This window comes from Puntigrus tetrazona, chromosome 7, assembly GCF_018831695.1.
Source record: "Puntigrus tetrazona isolate hp1 chromosome 7, ASM1883169v1, whole genome shotgun sequence".
In the NCBI taxonomy this organism is placed as follows: Eukaryota; Metazoa; Chordata; class Actinopteri; order Cypriniformes; family Cyprinidae; genus Puntigrus; species Puntigrus tetrazona.
Genome location: NC_056705.1, coordinates 27,469,385 through 27,494,439, shown reverse-complemented (window position 1 = coordinate 27,494,439; position 25,055 = coordinate 27,469,385). Strand labels below are relative to the sequence as shown.

General features: G+C 39.3%; 2 protein-coding genes across 8 annotated transcripts in view; one reads left to right on the top strand and one right to left on the bottom strand.

Moving 5' to 3' along the window:
* brsk2b (BR serine/threonine kinase 2b) overlaps positions 1–4,383 on the top strand; it is a 110,728-nt gene extending 106,345 nt beyond the window's left edge. For 6 of the 7 annotated variants that reach the window (XM_043245526.1, XM_043245525.1, XM_043245527.1 and 3 more), the window contains one exon: positions 2,064–4,383. In XM_043245526.1, the coding sequence (XP_043101461.1) occupies positions 2,064–2,263 (200 nt within the window). In that variant the 3' untranslated portion in view covers positions 2,264–4,383. The remainder of the gene's footprint in view (positions 1–2,063) is intronic. The other variant, XM_043245528.1, reaches the window with a different exon arrangement.
* Positions 4,384–4,665: 282 nt separating this feature from the next.
* Positions 4,666–24,731, bottom strand: abtb2a (ankyrin repeat and BTB (POZ) domain containing 2a). Its single transcript, XM_043245524.1, has 17 exons — positions 23,716–24,731; positions 14,256–14,405; positions 11,711–11,918; positions 10,367–10,519; positions 9,954–10,119; positions 9,428–9,517; positions 9,059–9,160; positions 8,775–8,871; positions 7,738–7,861; positions 7,417–7,658; positions 6,922–7,100; positions 6,715–6,820; positions 6,084–6,186; positions 5,906–5,996; positions 5,761–5,829; positions 5,538–5,651; positions 4,666–5,449 (listed from the first exon to the last, which is right to left on the bottom strand). Exons 1-17 carry the CDS (start codon positions 24,563–24,565, stop codon positions 5,273–5,275), a joined length of 3,021 nt encoding a protein of 1,006 aa, XP_043101459.1. The 5' UTR covers positions 24,566–24,731; the 3' UTR covers positions 4,666–5,272.
* Between the last annotated feature and the right edge of the window lie 324 nt (positions 24,732–25,055).

The window sequence follows — 25,055 nt, the reverse complement described above, 5'->3', positions numbered from 1 at the left end:
TTGGATTAGTAATCATTTCAAAGGAATACATTAATTATTAGCCGTTATTTGACATGCGGTCTTAAGATCTTAGCAAAATTACAAGAAAGGTATTTGCCATTTCAACCGCAATCTCACTTTATCAAAGAGATAAGACTCCATAGCTGTGGATCTTAATAAAATGCCAGTTCGGATTGACTTAACCTAATGGGGTTAAATGCAGAAATTTCATAGCTACAAATTGAATCATGCGGGTCTGTCCATTGTCTTTAGTCCAGAGCTATTTGACTGGAGCTCGGCACATGCCCTGTAAGAGAAAAATAGCCATGCTGCTGTACTGGTCGTTTTCTGCGTCTGCAATAGTTTACCTAGCATAAATCTAAAAGGAGATGAACATTTGTAATGGCTCACAGCAGAAATGCCGAAGCAGTGTCCTGTGTGTGTCTCAAAGCTGCACACAGCTGTCATCTCTCTTTGAGAGTCTCTTAGGCTGTGGCAAAGCAGCCTGTCTTCTAGAGAAGCGGCAGTTTCGAGCTTTCTGTCGTGATGTTGAGAGGAGTCCAGATTGTATTGAGAGACTCAGAGACGAGCTCTGGAACTAAAGCAATCTACTCTAGTGTTCACATAGGCCACGGACTGCCATGTTACAGCTTGTGCTATCGGGCCGCTGCTGCTCAGTCACTTATGAAATTGGAAAAAGAGGTGATGGTTTGCAAGCCTGTGTTGGTGTCAAATAGGGTGTGTAGTTAATCCTTCTGGGCCGGCTGTCAGGTGTATTCAGAATCTGCAACAATTTGTACCACTACATTTCAATCCATTTTATGAGATTTCATTTCTGGCCTTTGATTTGAATCAGAAATGATGAATTTAGCATGAATATGTTTAGCTGTATATGTACCAGGGTGTAAACATATGCTCTGACAGTGATTTTACATAATTATGATGATCGTGACCGCATTAATTTTAAATTTCATTCAATAAATTTCATTTTTAGCTACATTTATAAGGTCACTGACATACGCCACAAAGTTTTGGCCAATTCTAGTTTAATCCAGTTTGCAAATAAATAATTGTCATGAAGTGTTTAAAGTTATTAAAAACTAAAATAGTGCTTCCTGTACAGTCTGCTTCATGAATGAGGCTTATGAACTGGTGCTTTTAAAAGACCCATCTAGTTAAATTCCCAAACAAATGGCTTGTACGTCATAGAAGTCATTTAATTATTATATGACTTGTAAGTTAATAATAAGTTATTTTTAGCAAATCAAAAACATACAGTGCAACCAGTAGTCAGATTCACAATAAAATTAAGCTTAAACTCATTCTTTTAAGTGAATAAGAATAATAGTGCATGACCAGAAAGGTCAGATTGGCTAACAAATGTTTCCTCTGAACTAGTTCTGTTAAATAAATCAGAAGCATATGAGTAATGTAGTCAAACAGTTTGCTCCTATAAACCAGTTAAGGTTTATAATGCAAGTATAATGCAAGAAAAGTGTGTTCTGATTCTATAATGAATGGTTCCGGTTCTTTTAACTGAATAAAAATCCAATACATATGCAGTTTTTTTGTTTGTGAATCAATCTGACAATTGTCATTACCACCCCTAATTTGTATTATATAACTTGCTAAATTCTTCATAACATACACACACAATTTGGGATATGCATCCAGAGTTTGACATTTGATTTCTAATTAACAACAAGCCATTGACCATCTACCTCGATTTTCTTTGTAACGAGTCAACACTATCCCATCTATCTCCATTCCATCCAGTGAAGATCACAGATCAGATGGAGACTGCTCAGCCACAGATACTCACTACCACAATAAGACCTTTGACCAGTAATTCAGCTGTACTGTCGAGCAGTTGAACATGCCTGCAGATGTGTGGTGTATCCGTGTCAGTGTGTTCTGATACATGGCTTGTTGTCTCCAGTTAATGCGGTCTCGTCCTGCCTCTCATCATCTCACCTTGCCTCGTCTGTGATCCTCATTGTTCATGTATTTGTTCTCTGTCTCTCTCTCTCTCTCTCTCTCTTTGTTTTCTTGTTCTTCTCCTCTTCTCCCGTCTGTGCACCCAGGCAGCCCATTGAGTAACTTCTTTGACGTAATTAAACAGCTCTTTTCAGACGAGAAGAACGGGCAGGTGTCCCATCCGCCCGGCACGCCCAAGCATGCCAACAGCAAGAGACATGAGCCTGAGCCTAATGACTCCAAATGTCCATCTGGCCAAGACAAAGCCAAGATGGCACCATCAGTTGGGACACAGGAACAACCTTAAAGCCAGGAGAGATGCTAGATTACTAGTTTTAAAATAAAATAAAATAAAATACAATAAAATAAACAAAAGAAACGAAAAGAATCCATTCATGGTGAAAGGATGTTGCTGACTCAAGCCTCTACAAAGTTTTATATAACGGAATGAATATTGAAGTACTGTATGTACTGACCCGACACTTTACAAAAGGCGCTTATAGACATGCTTATTTTTCATTTATTTTGTTCTTTTTTTTTCTCTCCAGTGTTGTTTGTTCTTCACGGTGTCTCGTTATGTTGTTTTATGATGCCTTTATTTATTTCTGCTACCAGGAATTATCCAGAAAACGTGTTAAAGCCCCAAGTCCTGCTCTTGCACAAGATTCATGTATGGCACATTGATGGAGGGCACATTACACAGGAAGTTCAGTACAAGCAGCTGAGGGAAACTCCTCATTCTGATGCATCTAAACACCCAAACACCATCAAGAGCTCCAAACTATTCCTCAACTCCTTCCTCCTGCAGCTACTGTACATACAGCCACACATGTCCAAGGATTTGGAGTGAAGCCTTAAAATAAAGAAGTTTATGAATTCTCGCTAAGCTAACCCACAGCTCATCTTTTCATTTATTGTTTTTTTTTCTTTGTTGTTGTTTTTTTTTTAAATCCTTGCTCGTCTTCTTTCCTCCCCGTTCTCTGCTAATGCACACACGAACACACAGACGTACACACAGGACATCGTTTCAAAAGGACGAATGGCGAACGGGACTCTGGATATCATAACGCACGCGTTTGAGGAGTTGCCCTCGAGGGCCGTTGTTGGATTGTATTCTTTTCAATGTAGTCTTTCTTTGTGAAATGGAGAATTTAAAACATTTTATGGACTCAGTGTCATTGCTGTACAAGATCTGGAGATCCTATTTGAAAAAAAAAATGGTGGGGATGAACTTTTGGGGCGGGGCGGGGGGGGGGGGGCGGGATTGGGGGCGTCACGGTAAATGATTTATTCTGTTGTACAGACTGAAAATATTCCTTATGTAACAAATGTCTATCAGTGACATTGCTTAGATTAATTGTGTTTTGTTTGCTTTTTTTTTTCTCACGTAGCGTCCATGAAATGTTAGTTTTGAATGACAATTATGCTTAATGTATTCGAGGGTTACTCATGATGTCAGTTTTCGCTTTGTATTTATTTCGTGTATGACTTTTATTGAGAAACATCTGCAGGATTCAGAGACCTTTCACCCTTTTTTTTGTAACTTATTTATGCGTTCGTCTTTTTTAATTTATTCAGCTGGGGAATATTTATATAAATACAAAACCCGGGCGGTGGAGATTTTATTGTTTGCATCAGGGCGACTCATCAGATTGTTCGAAGGATCTTGTGTTTTGTGTACGATAACACTTATCCGATTTTGTGAATGAAGCACTCTTTCTTTCCCGGCTTTGACCAGATTAAAGAGCTTGTAGTATATGTTAAATTATTTACTGGTAATTTAAGAATGTAGACTAGCCTCTTTAGGGTGGGGGGGGGTGAGGGATAACGAAGTATTGATATTTGTCACTCATCTCATTGTGCGTGTAAAACAGGTGGACGAGCTCAAATCACGTGTTGTAAATAGACAACTTTGGGCAAACGACTTTCTTAAAACCATCAAGGGGATCCTGCTGCTCCTGACTCTATCTCTCGTATTGCATGTCCGACATTCGGCTTTAATTTGCATGATGTTGTGGATGTTAGATTTCTCCTCCTCTTCACCTTTTTCGCCATCGACTTGTTTCCCCCGTTTATCACGCCTTCATTTTCAGTTGGTCGTTTTCTCTCTCGTCTCCGTTATCGTGAACGCTCCCTCGCCACGTGCTCCGCCGCATCATGCTCTCGGGATGGGGGTCTGGGATGTCATAACGCACCATCACTTACGGGAACATACAGCGTGGAGAATAAGCGGAGATGTAATCTAAGCAATACACATTGTTGTCCTTCCTATTTTGTACTTTGGGAGAAAAAAAGGAGCAAAGCTGGATTGTAATGTATCACGGATTTGATTAATACCGAGCGGGAAAAATAGAATCGCCGCTAATGTATCCCCTTGTAACTACTGTGAACAACTTCAGTGCAACGGAAATAAATCCATTGACTTTGGGACGTGCGTTTGTTTGCTGTTTTTTCTTTTTATCTGAATATCAACCCTTGTAAGATTGTCAGCTGAAAGTGATCAACCTAAGCGAATTAAGAAACATGATATATGTTGCTATTTACTCTATATTGTATTATTATGTATTATTTTTTTTTCTTTAGTTTTTTTTATGTATTTTTTTTTATTTGATAATATTCCAGCATCATCTTAAATCTTTACAAATGTATGCACATGCTGTATAATGCAAATGATTTTGCCTTCTGATACAAAAATCTGGGAGCACAAAATAATGAAAATGATGTTTATTAGTCATTTCAAAATTACACTTGCCATTCGTTTATAGCATGACAAATGTTATATCAAATAACTTACTTTTATTGATCCCAAAATATCCGTGAACCTTTGCCTTGCTGCATATTAGAAATATATTTACACTTTAAAGTGAAGAGAGAATACAGAAGTATCTACAATACTGTTATGTACATTTTTGGTATTTAAATGCAGGTTTAGGACACGTTTGACCACTGGAGGGCGCTAACACTGCAGTTTACAGCGCTACCTCTCTGAAGCAGCTGGTAACATAACTAAAAAAAAAAGCCTATCTATACTGGGTATAATTAAACACCTCATAAATCAACATATAAGTACATTATTTGTAAACAAAACACAATTTAGTAAACATTTTTTACATTGTTACCCTTTAAGTTTTAAAAAATAATAATAAATAGCTCATACATCCCAATAAATCATTTCCACAGACTCAAACTATTAAATATACGAAGGTCAACAAACATCTAAATACTGTTTTTGTATGGGACGTCACACCTGCCTACATATCTGAGCTTAGTTAACCATCTGTCACGTCTGTAATTTCCGTTGTGTTTCCTCACGGGCTCAAGCTCGACACGGGCCACAAAGTGAGTGTAGCCGCGAGGCCAGCGTTGCCTGAAGCCCGTCCAGAGCATCTGGATCCAGCAGTAGCTCCTCAAACTGCTCACAGTCCAGAAGATCGACCATGTTCTGCAGGAAGAAGCCTTCACAGAACACTGCCAGCTCCACCGCCTCACACACCTGCTCCATAACACACAGCAAAACCGAGATCAGAGGACTTGATGCTGGAATGATAAATAATACGTTAGTGTAAGCTGTATGCACATACTTTGGAATTCTGGTAGATGTTCACAGCATTGTTGAGGTTTATTCTCTCCGAGCAGAGGATTTCACAGTGTCTCTTCAAAACCTGAAGCTGGAATGAGTGGGCCATGGGAAGAAGCTGTACAGGACATGAAAGCGCATCTCATCTTAAGTTACCTGCTTTATGCCAACTCTGATTTGATTACAGAAACATATTTAAACAGCACCTTACTATACGTTGTTCTTACCTCCAGCAAATCAGACACAGACGCGTCTAAACATTCGACTCCTCCACAGTACAGATGTGCCATCATCATCTGAAATAAGCATTCATAAGCTCTTTTAGCGCCATTACTTTGTATGTGTTCGTTTTGTCTGAGGTTTGTCCATTACCTGGAACGTGCTGTATTTTATGTCAGTGATTTCGATGGCCATGTGGTCTGACGTGCCATTGCTCCTGTAGAGACTCAGCAAGTCTCTGAACCTTACATAAAACAAGAAGAGCGTAAAACATAGTCACGTAACTGATTATAAGGCTCTACATTCAAGTCAGTCTGAGTAAGAGACCCACCTCTGTGACGCAGACATTAGCAGAACTCTGTGGGCATAAAAGGGCCTTCCCTCCACCACAAATATCACATCAGACATCTCGGTGTTGTTCAGAAAGTGCGCATCTGTGAAGGCGATATGGCACGCATTAACACTCATACACTTTTAGATGCTAAATTACATGTAGCGAGATGGACTGAAACATTTAAAAGTGTACTATGTTATGTGTCGGGCGATGAAGGCAGTGACATTAATATTACAAAATTAGAGTTAGTTTATAAATCATATAAATCCAACAGGGACAAGAGCAGGCAAAGTAACAGCAGGAATCCGTGTCTTTCTCGCCTCCTGAGGCCACTGGGTTTTAACGGACATGAGTTTGGTGTTGGATAACTGAGAAACTCTCAAAGTAAGTATATGCAGTATAATGCATATAGTTTATTTGCACTTTTGATCAACACAGTCCATCTTTGCTAGATATATATATATATATATATATATATATATATCTGTACACTAGGTAAAAACAAAAACATAATGTAAAAATGTCGTTTTTGATTGATATTATGTGCATTGGAAAAGAGAAATTCAACCCCAAACTTCTGACCAAGAGTGTGCACAGGTAAAGTATGACGTGCGGTGATATGCATTACCCAGCTGAGCTGTAGGTGTCTCCTTTACTGCCAGAACAGACGGGGCGGCTGTAGAGCTAACGCAGTGGCTGAAGATGACTGCCAGCTGCTCACGGATATCCTTGCTCTGTATTAAAGAAAAGAACGCAGACGTTTCAAACATAATATTTCACTTGGCTGACGTTTCTTCAAGCATTCGCATGACGGTGACGGATTTGTTAAGCACACCTTGCTGGTCTTAAAAATGGAGAAGAGGAGCGGAAGACCCTCAGAGAGCAGCTCCTCGCAGTATTTTTCGTCCCCGATAGCGGTGAAGTCTTTAAAGAGGGAAAGTGTGAGTTCAGTCCTGGACTGGAGCTGGGCAGTGCGCAGCGACTCCAGCCATACGTGCAGCTTCCACGGCACTCCTGAGAGAGAACAAGCTTATTAAAACACTGTAAACATCGAACAACAGATCACACCACTAATCTATCGCCTCTAAAACCGCCGGTGCTTGTGCCGTAAAGCTGAAAAAAAGTATAGTTATCTTAGATGGGCAAAAATTGAAGGTTAATCCTACCAGCGGTTCATTAATAATCTCTCTTTATGGCTTGACTGAGCCTGTAATCACCGACTGTGATACACTTGCTGTGCGCGTGCCAAAAATATCTCACTGTTTATGCATCTCTAATTCAATTTGTTGCCCATTTTCTTTCATTTACTGTAAATGAGTCAGATGTGTACCCAGTGCCCTGAGCTCCATGGTGACGTCCAGATATCCGTGCTCAGCGCTGTGAAGGCTGGCTTCCTGCAGGGCTCTGGTGCGGGCCTTACACAGCCGTGGAGTGCAGACAGATTTTGCATTTGCTCCACCCTTCATTTCCCGTTTCTCCTGCTCCTCCACTCCCTCTGCCAGGATCTCCTCCAGAGAGAGCACGTCTTCCTGCAGCCGCTGGGGCTGACTCAACAGCTTCCTCAACACATTCCTGGGGGAAAAGACAGTATTCGTTACATAATAGCCTAATTTAATCTTGATCAGTGCAGGTGTTTTTGAGCGGTCAGTACCTGTGTCCGTGCGCCGCAGCGTGACTGAAGCAGTTCATGCCCTCGTAGAGAGAGGACGTCAGATGCACCCGCAGCATTGGGTCAGCGCCACGGGACAACAGCAGACTCACCATTTCATAGTTACCTGAACACACACACCAGTACAATTATGTTTCTAATAAAGCATGCTGATGAATGTTGTCCAGCATCTTAAAGGAATAGTTCACCCAAAAATTAAACATAAAAAAAGATATCTGAAGAATGCTGGTAATCAAACAGATGATGGTCTCCATTGACCTCCACAGTATTTCTTTCCCTACTCAAAGTGAATGGGAACCGACAACTGTTTTGTTCTTCGGACTGCATATTTTGTATTCAATCGATCACTTTTTTTTTAATATAACGCTTTTAACAATACAGATTGTGTCAAAGCACTGAACAATATCAAACAGGAAAATAGAGTGATAGTGATGCATAACGATAAACTTTATTTTTTATTAAATGAAGCTGACGATCAAATCGATGATAGTCGATGAAAATTAAGTGCAATTAACATGAGAAAGAGTGTTTAACATGAGAAAGAAACCTATGCATGTTTGGAAGGACGTGAGTGTGAGCAAATGATGACAAAAAATTTATTTTGGAAAATGTTGAACTATTTTTAATACTGTATGCACTATAATATATAAGGGTTGATTGCATTTACTTGACCACTATACAGTAAAACTAAATTATAAAATGAAGAAAGTCTTATTATTATTAAACAGCTTCATATTTATGTGGAAGTCATGACAGGTCAGATCAAAAGAGCAGTTACTTGATCAACTGAATGGGTCCTTGCTGAATAAAAATATTGATTTCTTTCACAAACTGATCTCAAAACTTTGAACAGTAAGCTAGTGTATATAATTATATTTACGTTGCAAAACGCATCTGCAGCCAGATGCAGCAGGTTGAAAATATCCTCTGCTATAGTTTTCTGTGTTATAAACACATGCAAAACACAACTCTTTAAAAGAAAGCACATGTTAAGGATGACTCTGCACTGTTTCCCCCACCTGCGGCTGATGCCAGCTGTAGGGGTGTTTCTGCTGAGCTTTGGTGGCCGTTTCTCAGGGCTGTGCCCTCCACATCTGCTCCCACATCTAACAGGAGCTGCAAAGGCCAAACAAAGTTCATTCAGCATGATAGTCCTCCAATGGCAATTTGTATGTACAGTAAACTGGAACTGAAAAAGTGACTTATTTTGTAATGAGTGTGTTATTAAAGTAAATACATAGATCATTCTGGAAGCACTTCATGAAGTAATAGTATTGTTCATGTAACTGGTGTGCATGCTCACCTGCACGACAGAGATGTGTCCATGCAGCACAGCAAAGGTAAGGGCCACCCAGCTGCGGCTCTCAGGATGCACAGACGGGTGTTTTGGTGAGCAGTTGGGCACCTAAAAAGAATAACGAAAAAATCATTATTTCTTAAAAAAACACCCGAATTCTCCTGAATATATGTGCATTTCCAGAGTGCTATAGTACAACAAACCAATTTATTCAACAATGGCAATATCCTGAAAAGTGTAGTTTCAATAGCTAATCAAAGTCTATCAGATAAATGGATAAATGGACATTTCTAGCTTACTTTGTGTTGGGGCAGGACATACATAATTAAATAAAAGACATAATAGGACTGAAAAAAAAACAAACTGTGTCATTACCGCTACATCCAAATTAGCGCCAGCATCAATGAGCATGTGCACTAGAGCCTCGTCCCCTGCTGAGCAGGCGTACATCAGAGGAGTCATGCCCTACACACCCACAGAGAGAGAGAGAGAGATGTAAACATATTTAATCAAAAAACACTTTTAAACTTTGGTCCCACTTAATATAAGGTGGCCTTAACTACAAAGTATTACATTTAAATTAATCCGTTGATACATGTACTTTTTTGCGTACATACATGTATGCATTAACTCTATTAAAGGGACAGTTCACTCACAAATTAAAATCCTCTTCTTTTTTTTTTCAAACCTGTATAAGTTTCTTTCTTTTGTTGAACACAAAAGAATATTTTGAAGAATGTTGGTAACCAAACAATTGATGCTAGTGAAGTCAACTGGTTACCAACCACTTCAAAATACATACAGGATAGTATAGTGTAGTATAGAAATATAAATTTAATGTAATCTTTATATTTGGGTGAACGATACATTTTATTGTGAAACAATTTAGAAGTGGGCTCACCTGGTCATCCATTGTGTTCACCCCATCTGGGCCCAGAAGCTGGATAGCCTGGCCAATCAGATCCGTGCGGCCACAGTTGAGCATGCGGAAGCCAAGATCCAGATTAAACTTGTCTGAGGCAGCCTTTGAATCTAGACGCTTAAAGGAGGTGAAACAGCACTCTGGCCTGAGAAATAGAAAAGGAGGGACACAATGTTAAAACACAATGGAATTAAAAAATACATCTTTACTTGGCAAAATATTCTTAAAGTAAAAAGTCTTGAGAGAAGCAGAAAATCTTGAGAGAAGCAGAAATGTCTTCTTCATTTACATTCATTCTTACATTAACATTTACATTTACAATTACAATTTCTTCATTTTTGCTTTTATCCAAAGTAATATTTGTCAGTACTGATCTCCAGTAAACTTCTTACTTGAGCTGTCGAGGTTCACAGTCCAGTCCAGGAAGTAGCTGTCGGGCAGTCTGTCTCACATCATCACTGTCCACTAACAGGCTCCGGCGATGCTCCGCATGAACCATAGCCACTCGCATCCACTCCATCAGAGGAGGAAGAAGAGGAAAAGGCCTGAGAAAATAGCACTACTCGGTTATTTACCAAACATCTCTCACTTTCTCCTAGCCAGAATGCACACACTCAAACACACTTAAATCCTTCAAAGGTCAGGGCAGATCAAAAGTGGCGCAAAACTGGATCAGAGAAAAATGAGGACAGTTTAATTACAAAGGCTGCTGAATTTGGCTCGCCACAGCCTCTTTCAATCCTGCCTTTCATTACCACAAACAAGCCTGGCACTTCATTCTTAATCACAATTTGTATAACAGCATCTGCCGTATTCAACAGACATGCCGTGTCGCTGGAATTCAAATCAGTGTGATATTACAGAATGAATCCTCTACGCTTTTCTTCTTCTCAAGTATCTTTGCCAGAAGCGCAGTGATTGTGAAGCTTGCTCACGACCATAACTGTCCACCTGCTAGAAACATTAGTATTCATTATCTGACGTGAATGCAGAGCAAGGTTTCCACACAGAGAAAAGTCACCTCATCTTACTTGAACAGACCTAAAGTAAAATGTAAAGAATGTCTGTAATCTGTAGGGGACAAAAATCGTTCATTTCAAAGAATATATCACTACTGATAGAACACTAGAAGAAGAAAACTGGATGAATTAATATATAAACAATACACTACAAAAAGTACATTTTAGTCAAGGATGACTAATTCATAACTGCTTTGGTTTAACAAGTGCTGTGTATATATGTCTATATATATATGTATATATATATATATATATATATATCTATATATATATATATATATATATATATATATATCAATTCTGCATTCATTTGTCAAACACATTATAAAAACAGTAAATTTGTAAAATATTTCAGTTTTATAACAATTTTCTATTTTAATATGTAACTTACTCTAGAAAGCTCATTACTCTAGTGTTCGGTGTCACACGATGCTTTAATTTCTTTAAAAAGCAAAAAAAAGCAAAAGGAAGCATAAAAACAATAATAAACCACTGAATGTGTTAAAGCAATAAATGTGCAGTTGACAAATAAAAATTGGATAGTGTACAACGGTGTTACATTCTGTAAAAAACAAATAAAATGAAAAGTTCATCTTCAATGTTAGAGGGTTTTTTTTTTGCTTTCACACCATAGGAAACATTGATATGTCAATTTCCTAAATAAATTAATACATAAAAGTTTGAAGGCAGATTATGGGGTTTTGTCCATGATCTCACCTTTCCTTGCTAAGGGCTATCCTGGGTGGCTCAAGGTTGGGGTTCTCCAGTGACTCCATCTGTGGACTGCGTAGGTAGTAATAGAGTGTGTGAAGAGCGTCTGGAGACCAGGAGATGGGCTGCAGGCAGAAAGGACGTCCAGGACTAAGACTGGGACTTGCTGTAACTAAACGCTGCATATGGTGCATTGCACGTGAAACCAAGTCACCTGGAGGACACATACACACACATTTAAAGCACAGTTGTCACATATGACACATATTATCTATATTATTGTTCTTTTAAGACAACAAATAAATACATATATAGCCTGCATAAAAAATAATGGAATTTAAATAACCTGCAATAAATGCCTTCAGTTCTAAAAGCAGACAAATGGCAAAATCTAAGATGAAATAGAAAAGCCATCTGTGTTTCCAGTTCAACCTCATAAACTAAAGACAGTAGCTGTGCAGCCAAGCACAATTGTGTCATTTTCTTTTAAAGTGCTGACAACACACAACACAAAGCATATTTCAACACAGCAAAATATATCTTCAGACCCATCTGTTTTATGTCCAAACGTGGAAATGGAAGATGATTCGGATAAACTCGAGCGTCTAAGAGCTTTATTCTAAATTACTCCGAGGGGCTTTAAATCTGCTGTTTTTGCCTCTCAATGCAGAAATCCAGACACAAGCTGTTCCCCAAAGGAGGAGAAGATATGATGAGGACAGGCAAAAGACTTACTCCTTAAATTCAGAGAAGACTACAGTAAAAGCAGTGGACACTGTCCTCCATATGTGAAAAGCATCATGAAGGAAAGAAATGTGACTGAGAGAACACAGCGACAGAGGACATACATCATTTTATCCTTGAATGGAAATTCACTGCTTTTGTACTTACTTATTGGTAGATGAATAACAGCTAATATGTGAATGAAAAATACGTGAATGAAAGAAAGAAAGGTGTGGGAAACAATCTAAGCAATCAATCACATATGGTCTACACGGTCCTTAATGAACACTTAGCTGTTAAACAAGGGCTGCTTTACGATAGCTTGAGTGTCTGCAATCATAAAGCATAAAGAAGGCGCTTTTTACTCCTTTGACCCAAACAGAAGGTGCTTGTAGCAGCAAAACAACTGCAGGAGTGTTGCTGGTCCCCTAAGGGAGAGTGCGTTTCCCTCTCTGGTCCTGCCTCATCCTGAGCTGCGGTCTGCTGCGTAAACAAACTGCCCACAGCTCAGGCACTCACACACCCCTGGGCCGGCCTACAATGTCCAGTTGTTAGAAGAACAGCACTTAAAATCTACAGATGTCGCTTACTCTCTTACTACCATGTATAAACACCCATACAAAAATAGCATTTCATGGGACAGTAATAAACGGAAATGAAAAATTGACTACAACAGTGTTTATAAAATTAAACATTTTAGCAAGAAGAAAAGTGCTGTATGGGTGACCTAATTCTTAAAGAGAACTGCTTTTTTTTTACTAGACTGAGAAAAGCTATTTCACCTTAGTTAGGAAATGAAATCATCAATTTCTCATCCTCAAGTCTCTCCAAACCTATTAGACTTTTGTTAATCTTCAGAACACAAATGAATATATTTTTTTTAAATACTCTCTCATCTTTTCTCTCCAATCCTTTGAAAGTCCATGCAATCATGCATTAAAAAGTACAAAGAAAACCCTACTTTTATTTCGAAAGTCTACTTTAGACATTCTGCTAAGAGTAAGTTTGTAACTAAATATCAACTAGCAGTCATTAGAGTATTAGTAGACGGTTTGCTTAATATCTTTATTTTGATTGGTCCACAACATTCAATATACTGACAATCAGAAACTTTGATGTAAAAAACCCTTAACCTACCCTAACAGCTTACTCTGAGAGTTAGACATGTAGTTTTACATTAATGAGAATTAGTTGACATATAGTTGACATGTACTGTAATACCAAAGTTACTTATAGTTAGTAGCATGTCAGTAGACAATCAAAATAAAGTGCAACCAGACATCCCACAAGCAATCCATATGAATCAAAAAGTTGAATCCAAGTTTAGGCTTGAACCGCTCAGTTCAGATGGATTACATTAACAATGAACTTCTTGAAGCATCATAGTTTCGTTCTGTAAACTTTTAATTGAGAGACATAAATCTGTTGGGTTTCATTAAGAATATCTTTATTTGTGTTTCATAGACGAGCGCAAGTCTTATACATAAATGATCATAGAATTTTTATGTTTTGGTGATGAGTTATCCCTTTAATCATTTATTAAGAGGAAAAGAAGACGAAGAAGGTTTTAAGTTATTGCTTACAGTTTCGTCATAAAGGCTAGATCATGTTAAAACAGTGTTAATACAAGAATCAATGACTTTTAGCGAATCAACAGAAATGTAGCACGATTCCAGCTGTGAAAGGAAGGGATCTCATGAACCCTCGAATTGCTCATTTCTTCTGACTTTCATCCATTTATGCGTTTTTTTTTAAACCAATATTATGCAAAACTTTGTCACAGTCTTCCTAAAACTGCTGGATACGAATCGAAAGGCTTGTAACTTACTGAGTTCAGAGAGGCTGCCCACACAGGTGGCCAGCAGGGCCTGCTCCAGCGTCCTGAGCTCCAGCTGAGCGTAGGCATTCTGTCTGCTCTCCACCGCTGAGCCCGGACCCTCAGTATACGGGCTGAAATGAGCAGGCAGGGATAGCTCACCTAGAAACACATTTACAACGAGATTAAATCATTCCGACTCAAAGCGCCCTTCGATCTTTAAAAATGTTATGTGTTTATTATCATTTCTCTAAAAACGAACTCTTGCGTCAGTTTGGTGCAACTCTAATAATTATGGGGGGGATGGGGGAAGACAAAAGCCAATTGCTCTCATATACAGTATGTGTCCCTGACAGAGATAAGAGGAGGAAGTGTGGTAAGTCATCATTTCCTCTACTCAGAACATGGCTCTCTCTCCTGACTTTAGTCTTGTCTTCCTTGCTCAATTATTTACGCTTTGTCTAAATGTCTCAAAGTGTTTTTATTTGTTGAGTATTTTTGTAGATGAATTATTAATTACAATGTACAACAGCCATGCTTTTTTTTTAGCTATGTCTGGCACATATTGCCTTTGGAAATACACTGCTTTCAAAAGAAGGGTGATCTATATTGTAACCACAGCATAAGTATAATTCACGAAGAATGTACTAATCCCCACAGAGTTATAAAACGTTATCTGTTTAATCTTGAATTCAGAATTAATACCATGCCAAGCTTTAAAAAAAAGTGCAAAATGATAGTCGGTAAAAATAATGAGCAGATCATATGTTTGGCAGATGATTTATCAATGCAGGATGTGTTTTTTTGCTTCCTTTTTATTTGATTTGAAATCCATGCATTACCCCTGGATCCCTTTTTCAGTGGGTATCAGAAGGGGATCAAATGAGGGATTCGTGTGTGGGTTTGTTTTCTTCATCAAGCTAAACGATAAACCATTCTTAAGGTACAGTACGCACATTCATCTGTGCTACGGTGACTCAAAATATCTCTCCAGATGTTGACCACCTGATTGACTGGGGCCAAATTCATAACATCATTGTTATCGAAATGTATTTCTCTTAGAGCTATTTGGGTGAACAAACTCATTGTGAGGTTGAGTGAACCACGGCCTCGCTCGACTGCTGCCAATGTATTGTTTTTGCCACAGCAGCAGATTGTCAGCTTAGCGTGCTGCGACTGAAACACAAAAGAGTGATCATCAAAGCAAACGATAGCAGTTTCTGAACCATATTCAATTATATCATTTTTTATGAACAGAACCTGATGTACAAAATGTCTATGAAAGAGACGCTGTGCACATATGCAGCACTGAGTCCAGTCAGAATATAACTGCATGTTTATAACCACATATGAATATGCCCTGAACTGAGGCAGTCTGGTCTAGTTGAGCTCATTTCACATGTGCTACGGATCATACTATTAACTAATACAGTGCAGCTGAAAATACATAAATATATCTTTATAGAACCTAAAGCAGGTTCGCGGGTCTGGATGGGTTTGTATATGAGCCACAGGGTGTGTGATGCAGCTGGTCAGGCTGTGGACCCACAGACCCAAACCCCTCTATCCAGGACACACCCGTGCGCTTTCCCACAGCTAGCCGTGTCTATACTGGCAGCCGTCAGGCCATGACATGCGTCATAAGCAGCCGCACGCTCCCACAGGCACACACACACACACACACTCGCGCTCTCATCTGCTACCATCATTGCGGACTGAGGAAGAGGGGAATGTGTGTGCACTGCCATTATGTGGAGAGAAATCGAGCTCACGCACGCCGCTGATGGGAGACTGGGAAATCCATATGAGTGTCAAAGGCCTGACCGAGAGCTACTCTGCCAATGAAAGAGAGAAGCTCTGGGAGATGTGGCAGAAAATACTCCTGAAATGAGATGGACATATAGAAGCAATATTTGCTAAAGGGAATCCAAGTGCACCTGGAAGGGTAAATTGCATCTATAAAATGGATCTCTACTAAAGTGTTCATGTTTGCACTGTAGAAAACCATCATAAAACCAGAAAGATGTCTGTCAAATGATACGGTATCTGTTTTCAAAACTCCATTGGAGATATGTAACATTGATTTTTACTGAACTGAACTGAACTGAAAGAGGCTTGTTTTCAAGGTGCCGGACTGTTAAAGGATTCTCAACTGTTTTGATCTTTTAAGACGATTTTAGACATAAGAAATAAAAATATGAGCGATTACAATGTCAAAAGTAATGCTCACCCATTCAATTATAAACAATTTTGGTAAAACTTGTCTTAAAGCTTTTATGTATAATGCATTATAAAGGGGTATTAAAGAGTATAATGCATTATAATTATTTAAAATGTGTGGTTGTAATACATTATGTCTTGTCGTAAATAATTCTGACCAAATTTAAAATGCATGGTGTAAGAATTAATTGATAACTGTGGTTACAATTATTCATGAGATGCAATGCATTATAAGGTGCATTACAAGGCATAATTAATGCATTACAACTACTTTTATAATGAATTAAGCATAAAGGATTTAAGCAATGTGTTATTATTTGAATTATTTTTTACTTATTTTACTTATTAATGAATATTACTTATTAATAAATATTAATTATTGTCAGGTTATGCACAGTAACCAATAAATGACCAGTTAAAAACAAATTGAAATCAATTGCATAAATTGCTAGTGATTTAGGCATCATTCATCATTTATGGATATTCATATTGATATTTGCTAACACGATTAAAGACAGTTAAATGCTTTTCACTTTAGATGATATAAAATGTAAATCTAAACCTAAAAACAGGTAAATAAAACTAAACAGTGCCTGTAAATTTAAATAAAGTAAATAAAATAAAATTTTAAAATGACCTAATTTGGACTTTAATGCCATTTCACATGAAGATTTATTATCCATTTGTTGCATTCAATATCTGGCCAGTTCTTTTATTCGTCGTTCTCCAACAGACAAAAAATCCCTTAAGAAACTGCTGAAAGAAACCTTTCAATTGCAAGTCTGAATATAAACACACTAATTTGCTTAAACGTGAGTGATCAGCCTATTTTGCTTGCCTGATTTGGCTCAGGTAATACGGTGTGAACACAGTGCTCCAGTCACTCTGTCACACGCTCCCACAACACCGCCATTCTCCTCAGGGCACAATGGCACAAGTGTGCTGAAGAGCCACGGTCAATCAGCCCTTGTGCTATAGGTGCTGTGCTGGAGGTGCTTGTTGACTGAGGACGTGGAGCGCTGACTGCTATCTCTAAGTGGTAAAGGGGAGGTGCCCAGTTAGTTGTGTGTGACCGTGCACACGGACCATTTCTGCCAGAGGCCAAACCACAGAGTGATGATGATAATAACAACTTCCTGCATCCCGTTCTGCTACTGATTTGAGATGCAACCCCCAACTCGGTGGAAGAGCTTTGCTTTGACAAAATCAAGTCGACGGGGGAAAAACAGATTGCTTCTTAACAAACTTGCTGTTTTCACCTAATAGTTTGACGGTAATAAATCCAACAGATTTACAGCATCATGTAACTTTTATTGTAATATTACATTTAAAGTTTATGATATATCCGGTAAAAAGAGAGTGAACTGAAGAATATAATTGAAACAGAGGGTGGCTCATAAAGCAGATGGCTCTCCTACTGTGGCAATAGTAACCTGAGTGGAATAGGATCTTCTAGAACCTCTGAGAATGAGAGGCTCCTGGAGTTTAACGGTCTTCGTAATGATAAAGTTAAACATCATGCGGATATTGGCATGGTGCCGCTACTCCAGGTGTTCACATACTCAACTGCAAGAGCAAAAACAGCTATTCACTGGCATGCTACTGGCAAAATATCACTTATTCAGGTCAGCTTCAAAGAATGGGAGGATGATTCTTCGATCAGGGGCACTTTTGAATACTTTTGAATAAGTTTTGAAAAACCAAACCATTTTTGCTCACACGCTATGGTGAAGTCCATTTCTCGTATTAACAAACCATTAACTACAACCGTTGCCTCAATAGACTAATAATTTGCTGCTTGTTAATAGTTAGAAAGCAGTTTAGGTATTGGGTAGGATTACGGATGTAGAATAAGATTGTGCTTCATAAGTACTAATAATCAGACAATATTTTATATGTTCATAATAGGCAAATACAGCATTCTGATATAGCAAATTTTATAAATTAATACTGGGTCAAGTAACCTTTAACACTTTATACAATAAAGATTTCAAAGCAGCTTGACAGTAAAAAATAGGAAATAATATCATCAGTGATGCAAACATTTTTTTCAAATTTAGCTGTAAATCATTAGTGAGTGTTGATTCTGTTCAGTTGTATAACTGTAAAATTTATAAATTATGAAAAAAGTTATAATCAACTTTATAGGACAAGTGTGTTGTTATTCTGTTCAATGTTGATTTATTCAGTTCAATAACAGTTTTGATATTGCAAAATTCATCAATTATGAATCAAACAGCTCTACAGAAGACTGAGGTCTCGCAGTGTCAGTATAATATTCATGAATATTAAGTGTCTCCCCACTGTTGTAAATCCCAACTATTCTGAGGTTTTTCTTTAGAGATATCTAAGGGTTAAAGCTCCACTAGCTGAAGTAGTCTCACCCATTTATGGATTATCTCTGTGACTGACAGACAGGCCGCTCATCAAAACCTCTCACTTTAGCCTTTTGACACCACTTGCCACCTCAAGCCATAACTAAAACAGTTTGACAGCCTGGTCTGTATCGCAGCGGCCTGTGTGAGAGCTACAATCTAAAGCCAAGAATTCTCTCTGAAGCCTCATTCTTGTGAAAGATGGAAAAAGCAGAACTACAGTAACTCAGCGCTGCACAGGATCTCCATCTGCCCGCTTCTCTCACCCATAAACCCCCGAGCCAGTTTCCACCGAGGCAGTCATTTCAATTGCAAAGTATTTTTGTAGCAGTTCTTCAAAACATGTCACGGCTATAAAGTGGATTTCCTGATCTGGGGGTTGAACGGAGGACGCAATCTCTTTCTGATGATAGCTTAATTACTTACAGACTATTCACTGGGCTTCGTAGACTAACGGGGTTATCGCTGAGTAGGATTTTAATGCAATTTAGCTTGTCAGACTGCAATATTAATCAAAGTTGGAGGGTTTGGTAAGTATGGGATATGTTGAGGAGAGACGGCATTATAACATTAATCAAGCAGAGCTAATCCATAAAACATGATGGGTGTCAAGACTCAAAGCAAACAGATACTGCTAAATAAATCACTCTGTGTAATTGCTGTGATGAGACACACTTGATTAAGTTGCGCTCTGTGGTAAAGAACCCAGACACGTCACTCAAGGAGCACAATGTGGATCCTTAATTATCCTTTATTAACCCTTTGAAATAACTTTTAAACAAGGTGTTGATTACATCACATTCAGTTCATACAAGATCCTTGTTTACAACATTACATTAATAATCCCTTCAGAGAGGCTAAAGTCATTCTGACACCTACTTTAACAGTTAATAGTGGAACAAAGAGGTGTAGAGTAACTCATTGTATTCTTAGCGTGACTGATTAGCAGTGATTTTTATGGGCTGTCAGGAGCTATGGTGTTCCCCAGAGTATACTTATTTATATAAGTGCTTTTTTTGTGCTTTATGAAAGCTCCAAGGAACATTGTTCTTTGAACATGTGTAAAACCTTTACTCTTGCACATATATTTGGATTAATGAGGTGCTAAAGGGAACCGTTTTCTTTCAGTTGTGAATGCTCTTTAAGTTATTCAACGCTTGTAGTAACAAAACAATGAAACAGCTCCATAAAATGTTTTATGTTGTATCATAAAATGCTGCGTTACTACATACATTTAGATCTTGTTTGATGTAAATCAAACCGCTAGTGTTTCCTCTCTCTCTTCGCGTTAGACTTCACATGGCACAATCCGATCAGGGCTAAAGGGATGGTTCACCTAGGATTCGATATTGTCATCATTTATTTACCTTTATGTTGTCGTTCCAAACCTGTATGACTTTCTTTCTTTTATAGAAACAACTATCATATATATTGAGCAACCAGATCTAACGAAACGCATTTTATGAGGCGATTTGTTTGTGCATGCAATTAAATAGTCAACAGTGATCAAAAGGGTTTGGTTACCAGCGTTCTTTAAAATATATATATATTTTGTATTACACAGAAGAGTTTGTAAGGACATGAGTGTAAGGTGGACCATCAATTAAAATTCCGGTAGAAATCAGCTATGGAAATTCACCTGAATATTGATGAATCTGAAGTCAATGCAGTGCAAATTCCATGGCCACCCTGAATTTAGACTAAGTAACACCTCTTTGAAACAGATGCTAATGGAACCAGGCAGGCATGCTGAGGAGTTGAGGAAGGTCAACTCGCACACAGAGCAGCTGTCGCTGCATGCTCTAGGAAGGCACCTTCTCCTCTCCTTATAGAAAGCATTTGTCCACTCTAGGTGCTTGAGGTGCCCAAGTGAGACCCTCATGACGATGTTTATAATAGCACTCAAAGGCTACACGTGCAAACACAGAACACAGGCCTCGTGTGAAATACTAGCTTTTCTGTAGCAGCTTCTGTACGTCCAGCACAGCAAAGGTTTACTTCTAAATATTCCCAGAAGACATTTTGGACTACAGAGAAAATATCGGGAAGGTGGAGTGAATAATCTTACTTAAGAAAAAGGTTCAGCCTTTTAAACACACTTGAGTTTTAAATGACCGTGGCTGGGAAATGCTCTAATTTCTGCGGTTTGTAGTCAAGCTCAAAGAAACTGGGCTGTGTGGGTGGAAAGTTTTATGAGGATAATTAACCAATGATGATTACAAGGCTCCACACACAGACCAGAACTCAACACCCTGTTCTGTGGGACTGCTCTCACACTGCACAGAGCCAATCTGATGTGAACTGTGTCTCACCTGCATCTCCTCATTTGACCGGCTCTTTTATGTCCTGTCTGTCATTAAAGCCAAGTGGTGGAGACCTCAATTAAATCAGACTATTTATTCAAGGCCCTATTGCTTTCCTTCCAGAAGAACGGCATGTTTCCGTTTGACATCTTGCATGGTTGAGTCATAATGGCCATTATTAGCTTGTTTATTGTGAAGGCTTGTCTGTGACTGCAGTTGACCTCCGCCCTAAAATTGTAGGGATAAAATGATAAACTACAATCAAAAACTGATAAAAGGATCTTTTAGTAAACTAAGTTGTGAGCGAGAGCAAGAACTAATAGACATAAATACATTTTGTGGCAATTTATGCAACATTTTCCAAGGCTGCTGTGCTCTCTCATCCTGAAGAGATGTTTGTTTTAAAAAATTACCCCCTGCCAGCCACTGCTGGGTTGTATATATTTTCAGCTGGGATTTTCCCTATGGCCTGCCACAACACTGTTCATAAAGTTCATAAAATCCCAACAAACACTTAGCTATGCTGACCTAATAATATACAGAATAAACAAATACATTTTAAGAAGTTCTATTTTGTTTATCAACCTACAATATCAATTCATCATAATTCACACTTCTAATGGGATTTGCCCAAGGCAGTTTGTGTGGACAAATGCGCAGAGACCAAAGAACAAGACCACAGCAGCTTACACAATAAAAAATGGCCTTTTTCTGTCATTTAAGCTGTGCAGCACTAAACAGTTCCAGATGTGGTTCTGCTCAGCACGAGACAAGAGTGTTTGACATGAAAGCCTATATGCCAGCCTTCAGGTCTCTTCTTGCTCCCTCTAAATAAAAAGCACCATTTCTGCTTCTCAAATGTCAGATTTCCTGGATTAATGAAATTTGAAATTGATACACCAATAATTGTATGCAAATAACAAGTGTGACGTGTGCACTGCCGAGTTTCTAAGCCTCGTTATCACACAGGTCAGCTGTGTCCTAGCATAAGTGTTCGAAACACCTTCACCATCCACGGGTGATTGAGCACATCAGTCATGCTGAGTGTGTACATGTGAATTGAATGAATGCATTTCTAAGCCTATGCCTCCCGAAGGGGTGCCTGAACTACACCTACACTCTTACAAATAAAAGAGGGCGATGCATCAACGCCATTGTGTTTCCCAAACAATTCTTAATTAATTTTATAGAGTAAAGAACATTTTTTTCTTTGCGCAATGTGAAGCTCCCATGGATGTTAAAGGTTCTTCGTGGAACCAAATATGTCAATAAAGAAGCTTTATTTTTTTAAGTGTGTAGGGTGCAAGCCACACGCAGCAAGATGTTAATAGCTAGCACATTCGTAGTGTAGCGTGGTTCGTGTGCTGCTGTTGGCATTACAGCAGCTTTATTGTTTCTATTTCAACCCCACGAGATGTCAGTTTCTCTCTTGTCCCCAAAAGACGTTCTTTCAGCACAGTGGCCAAGCAGACCAGTTTTGTACAGGCTGGCCTGTCACAGAGACGATCGCCAGACTGATTTAAACCAGAGGGAGAGCGTGCGATGGCTTTGCATTCTTCTCACTCTGGCCTCTCTCGGTGTTTCTGCTTATTTTCCACCGCTTGTGAATGGCTTAGAGCAGAACAATGGGCTTTTTGTGTACTTCTGAAAATACAGCCAGAGCTAAACATTATTTATAATGTGCAACCTACCACTTAATCATTAAGTTCCAGTACTGTCGAATTAAGAAAACAAATACAGACAGGTGACAGATGCAACACATCAAAGCTGAATCATTGAACGTTTAGCTGTAATTTAATCAGTATTACTTGTGACATTGCAAAACAAAATTATGGATGCACAGGTTTAATGAACCTATCTACTTGTGCCAACAGATAGCAAATATAATTTTCTTGTATTCGCCCAACCGGTTTATTGTATGATACACCAAAGGCAACGCATGACTGGGCCTTGAGTTGTCGTGCATAATGATCAGATTTGTGGGGAGACTTGAATTTCTGACATTTGTTTGCGCATAATAATGCAGAGCCGAGATGAAAGTGTGGAAACGATAATTAGTATTTTCACAGAGATCAAGATCGAGGTGCCCTTCAAAGACTCTAATCAAATCCCACATCTGTCTCTGCATACAAAATAATGATGAATACATGTTACATGCAAAGATCATGTTACACTACAAATGTAATTATTTTTGCCCGCCAATTGTAATAATAAATGAGTGCTAGCTATTATAACTACGTATTGTCAACATGCCAAATACAACAGAATAAGAAATTAAAAGTGCAACGGTAAAAATGCATTGGTCAACTGTAACATACAGTTGTGTCAAACATTTTAAAAGCACTTTAAGATGCTAAATAAAGACTACAGTATTGTTCAAGTCACATGAACTCATACTGTTTTATTGCATTATATTATATTTTAATGTAATGTTAAAATCTACAAATCTCACAGGCCCTAAATCTATGGCCAGGAAACTACCAGAAGAACCAAGTGCAACTTCCTACTAAGTTTATATGTACACAGTGTAAAAAAAAGTCAACTGCTCGTGTATTCTTTTAATTGGTGTCTTACCGTTGGCGTTCTTCCCGCAGATGAGATGTTCATAGTTTTGAACGAGACCGAATATCTCCGCGTCATTGCTGACGCCAGCCTCCAGCGCCTCGGGGGTCACCGGAGAGGCGCTGATCCCGCTCTGCGCCGCGAGCACGCGGAGCCCGATCTCCTCCACGAGGTTTTCAACGCAAGCGGTCAAACAGATGGCCGCGTACTCGTGAATGCGCACCGAGATGCGAGTGTCCACCATCCAGCGGAAAAAGCGTCCGACGGACAGACTCAGTGTGCAGCGGGAGGACTTGCTCTTGCGCAGGACCTCTCCGGCGCTCATGCTGTACAGCGAGATGGCTCTGACCGCGGCCGAGACGCAGCTTTCCGCCAGCGCCCAGCTCATGACCAGCCTCATCGCGCTCTGCACCTCGAACCGCGTGCACCTGCAGTGCACGACGCTCAACCGCTGCGCCTCTCTCGAGATCCGCAACAGAGCTCTGCGCATAAGCAGTGACAGACTCCTGACGCTCTCCGGAGTGAAAGACAGTCCCTCTCCAGCAACTTTACGCAGGACAACATCGATTTCCTCATCTGTCCAAGGGAACTCTTCTAACTCCGGTAGCCTCGGACATTTGGAGAAGATGTCCTCCGGGTCTTCGGGAAGCACCGTGTTCACTGTGTCCCAGCTGTTGTTTCTGCTGTTCATGGAATCCGTGTAGTTCCACCAGTTTCCTCGCTGTGGAGAGCTGATGAGCGCCTGCGAGTTGGACTTGGAGGAGGACAAGCTGAGGGACCTGTAAGAATCACCGGCTCCATATCCAGAGTCCAGAGTCAAATCCTCCAAAGTCTTCATGGTAGTACTGCTCAGTGCTGCCATAGCTTGTTTGTTTTTCTAAGTGGAGTGATTTATTCCACGTTTCCCGATATGTAGGAGGTGGACTTCTTCCCTGGTTAGTAAACACGCGGCGCAAAGACAAACACCTTGCCTAAAGTTAACGCACGGCCATCGTTCAGCACGGCTCTTGGTTTAAAAGTCTGCGCTCATGGGCAATCCAGTGCCTTATGACCCACGCTGCTCAGAGAAACTTTTGACAGCTAAAAGTTTCGTCCAATCAGCGCACAGAGTTCTCCCAGCCAATCAGACACAGTCAGCGCTAGAGCAGTTCAATTGTATGCAAGTACCCAGGGATAAGAGTTCGGTGACTCCGCCCACGAGTCTACCTCTAATTTATACCACTACTGATGGATAGATATGTTGTAATAACGTTACAATAAAAAATATAAGTTGTAATTAAATTACAACTTTAATTAATATTTATTTAATTTATTTAGCTATATTTCAGTACACCACATTAACTAAGCTGTGC